Here is an 11,053-nt window from a genome sequence, read left to right as displayed (position 1 = left end):
AAACATTTTACGACAACTAGTCACATATAAATCAAGTAGTCATACTTTATGACACATATACTCATATAGTTATGTACATACTAAATCTATGATGCTTATTGTAATTTCATAAATAAATTTTTATATATAAAAAAAAAAATTTACTAGTGAATTCCTAAGTCAAACTGACCTCGAATTTGTGGGGTGTCACAAAAACCACATTAGGTTAGTTTTGCATATTGCGAGATTTCAATTATTGTAATTAGGCTTTATTATTGATGATGTGTTGATATATATGTAAGTTAAAAACTTTGACATATGAAATCCGTATCTGCTTAAAGTCAAAAGTCAAAACCACTAATGATTCTAGAAGTTTATAGTAACGAATACATATATAATTAAACCTTTTAATTGATGATGTGTTCCTATATATGTTAGTTAAGAACTTTGACATATAAAATACATATTTGCTTAAAGTCAAAACCATAAATGATTCTAAAAGTTTATATTAACAAATAAATACTAAAAAAAAATATTAAGCAAGCAGGCTGGCAGGCTGCTGCACAACAAACAGGCTCGCAGGCTGTTGCGCAGCAAGTAGCTGCTTGCTAGGTGGACGAATAGCAACGTGCCACGTAGGCGGTTACTATTCATGGTTATTTCCACGAATAGTAACGTGCCATGTGGCAGTTACTATTCATGAATCAATCTCCATTAATAATATATCTATACTCCATTAATAAGCAAACTACCTCACCCCCTTTTAACACCTCTACCTTTAAAATGTCTTTTATACCCTTCTAATTTATACTACCCTATTTTTTCTCCATCACGCTCATTACACACACACACGTTCATCCGATTTTTGATTTTCTCTCCCTCCCCCCTTCTCTGATTTTCTCCCCCCATAAACACCATCCATCCACCACCCAAATACCACCATCCACCGCCGCAATCCACCTTCTATGTACGCTATCCCCCATAAACACCATCCACCACCGCCCCAAAAACCACCATCCATTGCCGCCGGCTTAATTTTTTTTCTTTTTTATCGCCGCCGCCCCACAAACCACCATCAAACCACCGGCGTTTTTTTCTTATTCCCCGCTGCTTTGCGCGGGTACAACGCTAGTATAATTATAAAAAGAATATCACTTTATTTTTGGAAGTGTTTAAAAATATGTAATATTTTCACTTAGCACTCTTTAAACTATTTTCACCTACACTACCACCTTAACATTAATGATTAACTTACACCATCAATCATTATCTTTTAAAATGTCTCCATTAACCATTTACCTTAAGCCGCATTGTACGGGTAACGTATTAGTCTATATGTATAGGGAGGGGGGGGGGGGGGGTCACAAAGATGTCAGAAACCCACAACTTTAACATAAACATCACATTGGCCAAGAGATAGAGCCGCAACATAATATCAGGAAACTTATTGACACAAGTTTTGGCCAGCTAAGATTCACTTGCAAAAACTTGCAACTATGATGAAAAACTTAGAAGATTTGTCTTCAACCATTACTTTCCAAACTTTCTTCTTCTTTTTAACTAACAAAACAAAGCATACGATTAGTACTTTGTAGTATTTTTATTTTTTACTACAGAGTACTAATCAATAAACTTGGTTGGTGCTAATTGAATAAAATGTTATCTACTCATCAATATAATGACTGCATTTGATACTATTAACCTATACAATTTCAGACTCAGCAGAAAACACAACTATATATAAAAAACTCATAAATTGACCACCTAAAATGGCATTACTCTTCTAGACTTGTAAAACCACAAAAATGAACAGAATAGGATGACTCCAGTAACTCCTGTAATCAGCAATACCCATTCGAAAGCTGAGGGGCTGTCAAATAGTGTTATCGGGAAATTCATGCCAAATATGCCCGCCACTACTCCAAAGATGGCAACCACAAACGTAGCAGTCGTCAATAATAATTCGAACTGTATAAGCTGGTTCCGTACATTATCCTGCAACGCGAGGTTATGCAATAAGCAAAAATTACAAACCATCAATTCATTAAACCCGGTTCCGTTTTGATTCAACAGAATGTTCTCCAAAAAATTGATGTTCATTCGGTTGTGAGCTAAAACTCTGGTACTCAACAACAATCTTAATTATATACATCGACTAATACAGTTTATACAGTACGGTACATGTTTGTATGGGCTGGGGATTGGCCCATAGCATCCCCTATGTCTCGTATCCAAAACTTCAAAAGATATACAAACAATTAGTATTGACATACATGATTTACACTCTTTCCACATTAACCTATCCTTAAGTAAACTGATTTAGGTATGCATTGAAAAATGTGTCGTGGCGACTTTTGACCTGTTTCCTTAATTAGCCTAGCTATTTTACCTGTTTGACCCCATAGAGACAAAACATCACAAAGTCCTGAACTACTGCATTCATCAGCAAATGGGTCGAGGTTGCCACCTCTGGTACAGAGAGAGAGCACAAAGTCACAAACAAATTTGGGTGAGAAAGAAGGAAACATACCAACTGAATATTGATGAAGTCTTCTGTGTCATCAATGTATTCCTTCAACTGGTGTATGACACAACAAAAGGATCAACAAAATTGTCAACTGAACGAAGGAGTGATGCATAGAAACCAGAAAGAAATGAAATATAGTAAACTAATACCGATGTCAACTTATTAAGAGTACTGTCAATGACAACAAAATATGCCTCCAGCAGCATCTCCATCTCCTCAATGTTTTGCTTGGTACTTTCTGAGCTCCTCATGCTATCATGCCTACTCCTTGCAAAGCTAAAAGATTTTTCAAGCTTTCGGAAATCTGGAGGTGAAGCAACTGGAGACACTGGAGCAGAAAGAGACATAGATTGATCTCCGCCATATGAAAATGACTCCATCTTCATTTTCTTCTCAGTCAGGTACATTTCAGCCATATCTCCATCATCATCCATTAGCTGCTCAATTTCATCTCTTACCTGTATGCAAGTATTTGTAATAATAATGATGGATTAGAGGTCAGTGATCCTGGTACATGGAGAAAAACGATAATGGAAGACAAACACAACAGCACCTTTTGAACCCTCCGGGTCAATGCAACAAGTCTGCTTTTAAGTCTACGAACCCGTTCCAAGTTTAGAGTACTGATTGTTGATGTAAGTTCATCTAGCAATGGATACGCTTCAATTTCTAACTCTGCTGCCTGATGACAATAAAAGAAGACTATGATGGAATTGCAAAACCAACAATGGAATAGAATGCAATACACCTTATCTCAGAAATCATAAGTTGCAAGTTATAGCAATCAAATTCTTCTAAGCTATGTCAATCATTTAGAGGGGAATCATTTAAAGCGATATTTTACAACTTGCAATGAGACAGGGAGAATAACTTTCTTATAAACATAAAGATATGTTGCATCTACTTGTTAAAATATGAATAATGACTAGATGTAATAGATAACGAGAATATAGAGGAAAGGGGTGAATGTTAAGGGGAAGTTAAGAAAACCAATCATAAAATTTAAATTGCTCAGTTCTAATAAAGGGGAAAAAAAAAAACCACACCTGAGCAGTATTGAGGTGGCATTGACCCCTTTATTTGTTTCAAATTGATTAGTGACTCTTTTTTATTGTTGTGAAATTAAGGCCCCTTTATTAGAAAAAAGAAACTAATTACCCCAGTTCTTGACAATTTGCCCTATAACCTTGTACATATATGCGAGAAGATGGCTTTTAAGCTTATTTGCATTGTACTTAAAGAATAGAATTGATCATTGATCATGCTCATAAGGATCTCACTTGTACTCTCCTGGTCACGGATTGTAACATCAAACATCCTAATGATCAGAAATCGCAGATCTGGAAGGTGGTAGGAGATCAAACCTGTGTATCCAGAAACGTACAAGCAGCTTCAAGAGCGATTTCTAGAGCCTTGAACTCAAATGGCAAATAATCAGATGACGTGTTCCCAGATACATCCCCAAAATCTCTACTACTTTCTCTCCATCTATTTAAGTCAGATCCTACTGACTGCCAAACCTCACCTGTCCCGGTTGCCTTCAATCGTCGTTGCAATTCCACCACGTACTGCAATACATAACTATCAAGCGAATTCAGTAGCAAAACTTCATCGGCGGTTATAATGCAACGAATCTGCTCCAAGTTCACAACTATCGCCTTCTCTCTGCCTAAAATTGTTGAAGGGTATACGAATAACGGATCCAGTAAACGAAGATCACGAGCAGGAAGATCACAACGTCGCATCACAGTGAACTTATCGACCTCGATAACTTGAGAATCCCCCGTAGAAGCATCAACACGAATCCATGATCGAAGTCCTTGGCCACGCTTTTTCAAGCCTAGAACATCCACGGCTTGAAATGGCTGTCGAGAAGATGCAAACTGCCTATAAGGTGCATCTCCGAGGTTCGCTGCCGAGGCAGGTTTAGGTAGTAGGCGCTCTTTTAGGTCTCCCATCAATTATGTCTATCACCAAAACCATTGACAATAACTAACTTTATCTATGAATAGCAACAGAAAAAACTTGATACTTTTCCATATACATATATTCCCAAAAGTAATATATCATACTACTAATTACTCATACAATCACATACTTATTTTATCAAATACTCCGTAATATCAAATATTAATTGCAACAGATTCATTTGAATATCAAATAAATTGTAACTCGCCTCATACCGTCCAACTATGAATTAATTACTATGGTTTTGTTCCAGTAAAGGTTAGTAAGATCATTTCAAAATTATCAAACAACCTGCAGATAAGATATTTTATACACATACCAGTATAATAATATAAATACTGTCACTTACAGGTGCATGTGTAGAGTGGATTAATCAATCAACCGTATTGTTTAGGAAGCATATACGTACAAAATATTGTGTATCTATTATCATTTCATTATCTGGTAATAAATATTATAAAAGATAAAATAATTGAATATTGAGATTGAGATGTGTTATTCGGTTCGGGTCCGTGACCTGACGTGTTTATGTTAGTTTCATATCGGATGTTAAATGCATTGGTGGTTTGTACCTTTACCATTTTCAATTGTTACTATTTTTCCAACAGAATTCTCCATATGGTTAAATTTGCTGGTAACGATAACCAATTTCTTTTAGGCAAGACTTCACTAGCAAAGTATTAGAATTTTTTTTTTTTAAAGCAGCGACGGATAAATGGCTAATATCTCCACGCGAATACGTCTACGCCGGTTCGACTCCTAGCAATGCCCTAAAGGGTTTACTCCCCATGTATTAGATGAGTATAGCATTGTTAAGGCCCATCATCACATTTGCAAGGGGCGAGATTCGAACCTGAGACCTCCCAAAGAAGAAATCACTTTGTGAAAAACCTCTGACCATTAGGCTAACACCTCAATAAAAATAAAAAAAAATAAAAAAAAGTTTTGGTCCATTAACACTTTAAGTCGGAGCAAAAAGTATTGAAGTTAGTTACAAAAATCATCCATTGTGGTTTCTCTAATTTTTAAAAATTAGAGTTTTGGTCTAAATATTTTTACTCCATTAACACTCTAAGTCATAGCAATAAACGTCTGATAGAAGGAAATCATGTGTCTAGTGCTTGATTTAATTTGGATTGGAGTTAGTTTCACCAGCTGACTTATTTATTATTGTATTAACTAGAAATTTAAGGCATGAAGTGTAATTCAATGATGTATAGAAATTTTTATTTAGGGTTCTAGGTATATTTGAGAGTCATAATAGATATATCTTTTTCATTTATGGTGGACTTAAGTAAATTTTTCTACTTTACGAAGGAATTTTCATCGAGTGATTTAAGTTGAAAATCTGTTCGAAACGCTTTATAACGCAAACATGATTAAAACAATATATACTAAAATGTCGAAAAGTCACACCTCTAAAATTATTGTTGTACATAAATGTAGAAAGTGATTAGATTAGATACATGAATAATGTATGTATACACTAAATAGTTAATTAAATGTTAATGATGTTTAGTCTAGCTGGATGTTAATGATGTTTAGTCTAACTGGTCAGAAACACTTTCAATTTTATCCAAGATCTCGAATTTGATTCTTAAGGATGGTAAACCATGAGGTTTTTACCTTCGAATACTTACGGTACATAATTAATATCTTTTCGTATATTAAATGAATTTTCAAAAGAAAAAAGATAATTGAAATAAAAGAAAAATATTATAAGTATGATGTTAATATATTCACATTAATTTTCATACATGTTAACCAGCGAATTTAAGTTAACATCGTATGAAGTTGTAATATTTGTTTATAGAACTTGCGTATACAAATCGGCCTTACCACGCCCTAAGCAACTTCAAATCAGATCTGCACCTCCGTTAGCAACCACCGTTGTCCACGACCGGCGTGTATCACTGTCACCGGAATATCATCGGTTAATTTTTCCGGTAAGTTTTCATTCACACGAATGCTTTAATTATCATAATCACTTATAAATTGATATGAATTCTATATTAATTGCAAATATATCTATAGATCTACCATGCACTGTTTCAGTCTTTATTTATTTTTTATTTAATTATAATATGATGATGTGATATTGTATGTACATATGTGTATGTATAGGTTAGCCTTCCAAACATCCAATAAGCGGTAGTAAATTATTTGGTGTGATTACGTCCCTCTAATCAATCCGAATAAAACCCCCTAAGGCAAGCTACCCCGTAAAACTTTTCTCTCTCCACTTAGGATTACATATTTCTGTGTTTCATTACCAACCCCAATACCTCGTTGGTGTCGGAATTGGGTACAGTTATTGTTCTTGTCTGTTTCTCTACCAAAAATTAAGTTACATATTGTTTTCAATTTGGTTAATATGCAATAAGAATATAACATGTTGTAGATATACATATATTTATACCTGCGACTAACAATCTAACATTGATGTGATATGATATATTATCGAAACCGCTGTTTCTAAATGGGCCTGTCTGACCAGTCCGAACGGGAGTTTCCATTATACTGGTTTAATGAAGGCAGTTTTTGGGCTGGGAGTGAACTGGACCAAACTGGATGAACCAGACCGGATTTAGACTGGGTTCGAACTGGTCAACGTGGTCACCTTGTATTTGGGGTTTTGTTTTTGGGTAACTATTGAGTCATTGGTCATATAATTGGTTTAACTTATGGATTATCATACTACTGAGTGGTTAGTTTTTGTCGTTTGTTTCCTGAACTTATTATATTTATGTTGTGCTTAGGTTAAAAACTCTTTTGGTATAATCATGCAAAATGTATATTTCTTTTGGTTTCTGGTTAAACTACAAGTCCCCAACCTAATATATGGTGTGGCTGGTTCAGTGTCCAGTACAGTTTTTAAAACATTGGCCTTAAAGTCCTAATATAGAAGCTGGATTGGTCATTGTTGTGCAGCTCATGGTTAGGTTATGAAGAATATACCTGACAGGACTGATACAAACTCAACTGATTCTTCAGATAGAAATTGTGCTTCCGTCTGCTCTGAGGCAGGACCAAGCAACTGCAGATCTCTAAAGTCTTCTTTGTGGCCAGGAATCTTGGTTTCTGCCTTTTCAGTTTTTGATACCCACGGCGAGTCTAGTGATTTTCAGAAGAAGAACCAAGTAACCAGTACTAAAGGCCACAGTTGGACTGCAGCTGTGAAGAGAGTTATAAACGCTGGTTCAATGAGGAGGATTCAGGAACGTGTTTTGGGGTACAAGAGTATTTCTAGCTCAGTAAGTGATATATGGCTTCTAGGAGTCTGCTATAAAGTTTGTTTGGAAGACTCGTCTCAAGAACCAGTTAATACAAATGGATATGCTGCATTTTCTGAAGATTTTTCTTCAAGAATCTTGATGACATACCGCAAAGGTTTTTTGTTATAATATATTCTCATTCTTGGTGGGTCTTTTAACGTAGAAGAATATAATAGCATTTGTTAAACTCAGGTTTTGCGTCTATTGGCGATTCAAAGTATACGAGTGATGTAAATTGGGGTTGCATGCTTCGAAGTAGTCAGATGCTAGTTGCTCAGGTACCGACCCTTACACTTGGGTGTTGGCATATCCACTCAATTTGTATTTAGAGTAATTGTTAATGTGGACAGGCATTGCTAATTCATCGACTAGGCAGATCTTGGAGGAAGCCTTTGCACCAGGTCTGACATTTCAGAGTAAATGATACCCCCTGTTTCAAAGTGATAGCTTTATGGAAATCATTAACTTGCTATGTTAAATGTTTGATATTTTCTTGCTAATGATGCAGCCTTATGATCGAGATTATATTGAATTACTTCACATGTTTGGTGATTCTGAGGATTCACCTTTCTCCATTCACAATCTTCTTAAATCTGGAGAGAGTTATGCACTTGCTCCAGGATCATGGGTGGGGCCATATGCCATGTGTCGCACTTGGGAGACTCTCGCCCGTCGTAAGATAGAGGAAAATGAAGTGCAAGATAAATCATTTCCGATGGCCATATACGTTGTCGCTGGAGATGAAGATGGTGAACGTGGTGGAGCTCCAGTTCTTTGCATTGAAGATGCATTAGAAAATTGTTCTGAATTTTCAAGAGGCCAATCTGAGTGGTCACCTATCCTCTTACTGGTTCCTTTGGTTCTAGGTCTTGACAAAGTAAATCCTAGGTGCATAACCGTTTCATTTTAATCTTTTGAATTTGCTCTCGTAGAAATAGTTTTGCATGATTCTATGAATTAATGGTCTCCATATGATATTGCTCTTCTGGGTAAAATTTTGTCTTCAAAGTAAGAAAACTATATAAAATTTTTGATTGTTCGTTTCTACTTAAGTTTGCCAAAGCTGGTGACAATTACCTGATATGTGTATAGAAATAAGCGATGTTATTTGCTACATTTCTCATGTATCTAAATTATGTACAATGTGTGCTTTTAATGTATGGTCAGATAAATCATGTGAATCTAAGTGGGTTGCAATATGTTTACTAATAATAGGGGGATGTCAATTTTTAAAATAAATATTGACGATGCATATGCATTTTGTTCTTTGATGAAATTCACCATATACATGGTAAGAGTAGGTGTCAACATTATTTCAAGTCATGAGAGTTTAATAATGAAGTCAGTTTGGTTATCATGGTCCATGGATAAATAGCTTCCGACAAAATGTTGTGGTCGATTTAGTTATTAGGTCCAATAAAACTTTAGAGTGAGTGATTATGTATGTACTTTTGCTCTTATTGATCATAATATTGCATTTGACTTCTAATATATCTAGGTATCTACCATTGCTGGCTGCCACATTTACCTTTCCCCAGAGCCTTGGCATATTGGGTGGTAGGCCTGGTGCTTCAACGTATCTTATTGGTGTGCAAGATGATAAAGTGTTTTATCTTGATCCACATGAAGTTCAACAGGTTCTTTATTTTACATTTGTGTCTGTGTTACATTTCTGCATGAAAGATCCATAAACCATACTGGTTCACTCTTAGAATTTAGAACCATCTACTCTTAGGACAGCCCTTAATTCTGCCAAATAAACCACAACCCTCCTACTGTGAGCACCATCCCCAATTTCTCATCAGTGCTAGACTGCTAGTCATATCTTTCAAGCACTTTGAATGACAATTTAGAAGTTTAGTCAAGGAATTTACGAAGTATTTTTGGGATAACTTGAAATGTTTGTGGGAGGTTTTAAGTATCTTGTGATGTGTTGTAGTATGCTTATCAGCTGGACACGTTTTTTTTATTCAAATCACATCTTATAGGTCATAATAATGTTCTATCATGCACCTTTTCAAGAATCGTAATTTACAATGTTTGGTTTTTCATGTTTCCCCGTTTTTGATTTCTGATCTGGTTGAACGTATGATCCCAAAGTAATGCTGCTGATTTTCATAGTTTTGGAATATATTTAGGTCTAGTTTGCTCACATTACTCTTTCTGTATTGCATGTTCAGGCAGTTAACACAACAATAGATAATCTGGAGGCTGATACTTCATCGTACCACTGCAAGTATGTTGTAATCAGTCATGTTTTCATAATTTTACACTTTATACCGTTGCTTCTGACTCCCATTAACTTATCATTGCAGTGTTATACGACAAATTCCTCTTGAATCCATCGATCCATCACTGGCCATCGGGTTTTATTGCCAAGACAAAGGTACAGGGGTTACAAATATGATACTTTGGTTTTAAGTTTACTTGAATGAAAAGGTAATCGACCTTTGTCTGATTCCAAAATAGGTAATAGATTTATTGTTGGCTAACCCATTATACTCCCAAAAAGATTGTCCAAGGTAAACTAACTGTCAGATATATTGATATAAGGTGTTTATTGATTAAAAAATGATGACGTGGAAGTGGACCTATTGGTAACTAGCAGAAAAGGTTTTAAAATTTGAGGTATATTTGTGTCCTAAATTGAAAGTTGAAACAGTTTTCATGCAATTTGATCATTATTCATCAAAGACAGTATAAAGTTTTTATATTTTATAACGATTAATATGTATGCTTGTTTGCTTAGGTATTTAAGTGAAAAATCATGACATTCCAGCAATCATTCCAGCTGTTTTGCATTGCTAAAACTAATATGAGAGTTATGCAATCTGAAAAACCCATTCATGTTCTCCAGGTGATTTTGATGATTTTTGTTCACGGGCAAGTGAGCTGGCAGAAAAATCAGATGGTGCTCCACTATTCACAGTAACCCAGACTCGCCAATCACCAAAATCGTGCAGCACCAGTAGAGCTCAGGAGGCCGATTCCTTCGATGTACCTGATGATGCTGAAGGCTCTGCACAAGATGACTGGCAGCTACTTTGATCTACTTTTATAATATTTGTTGATTCAGAGTCGCAGAAAGCATGCACAGTTACTTCTTTGGTCATGTTTGTGGTTTTTGCTAACGTCATTGGGTAGTATAAGTATAATACAGAAACTGTAATTGGTGTTCGTATGATCTTAAACCTCAGAGGAGTTAGGTTTTGGCTTTGTTAGGACTTAGAAGTGTTCATATTCTTTTACAAATGTCAGCTGGTTGCAAATTGATGCTATCTATTATATTCAAAATCCGAGCAAA

At 35.5% G+C, this 11,053-nt stretch overlaps 2 protein-coding genes across 3 annotated transcripts; one reads left to right on the top strand and one right to left on the bottom strand.

The window, feature by feature from the left end:
* Nucleotides 1-1,513: 1,513 nt before the first annotated feature.
* Nucleotides 1,514-4,948, bottom strand: LOC122589496 (magnesium transporter MRS2-1-like). Its single transcript, XM_043761792.1, has 6 exons — nt 4,824-4,948; nt 3,871-4,473; nt 3,060-3,188; nt 2,656-2,964; nt 2,510-2,557; nt 1,514-1,974 (listed from the first exon to the last, which is right to left on the bottom strand). Exons 2-6 carry the CDS (start codon nt 4,462-4,464, stop codon nt 1,744-1,746), a joined length of 1,311 nt encoding a protein of 436 aa, XP_043617727.1. The 5' UTR covers nt 4,465-4,473; nt 4,824-4,948; the 3' UTR covers nt 1,514-1,743.
* Nucleotides 4,949-6,228: 1,280 nt separating this feature from the next.
* LOC122586963 (cysteine protease ATG4-like) lies at nt 6,229-11,053 on the top strand. Of its 2 annotated transcripts, none has more exons than XM_043759008.1 (9): nt 6,229-6,420; nt 7,406-7,864; nt 7,942-8,027; nt 8,100-8,150; nt 8,258-8,637; nt 9,248-9,386; nt 9,930-9,985; nt 10,065-10,135; nt 10,607-11,053. In XM_043759008.1, exons 2-9 carry the CDS (start codon nt 7,420-7,422, stop codon nt 10,795-10,797), a joined length of 1,419 nt encoding a protein of 472 aa, XP_043614943.1. In that variant the 5' UTR covers nt 6,229-6,420; nt 7,406-7,419; the 3' UTR covers nt 10,798-11,053. The 2 variants fall into 2 exon arrangements, with proteins under 2 accessions (XP_043614943.1, XP_043614944.1); XM_043759009.1 differs by having other exon boundaries at nt 6,345-6,420; nt 7,469-7,864.

The sequence above is a fragment of the Erigeron canadensis genome, chromosome 2 (assembly GCF_010389155.1).
Source record: "Erigeron canadensis isolate Cc75 chromosome 2, C_canadensis_v1, whole genome shotgun sequence".
Taxonomy (NCBI): domain Eukaryota; kingdom Viridiplantae; phylum Streptophyta; class Magnoliopsida; order Asterales; family Asteraceae; genus Erigeron; species Erigeron canadensis.
The sequence above is the reverse complement of the archived record's forward strand: the minus strand, read 5'-3'. Positions and strand labels throughout refer to the sequence as shown.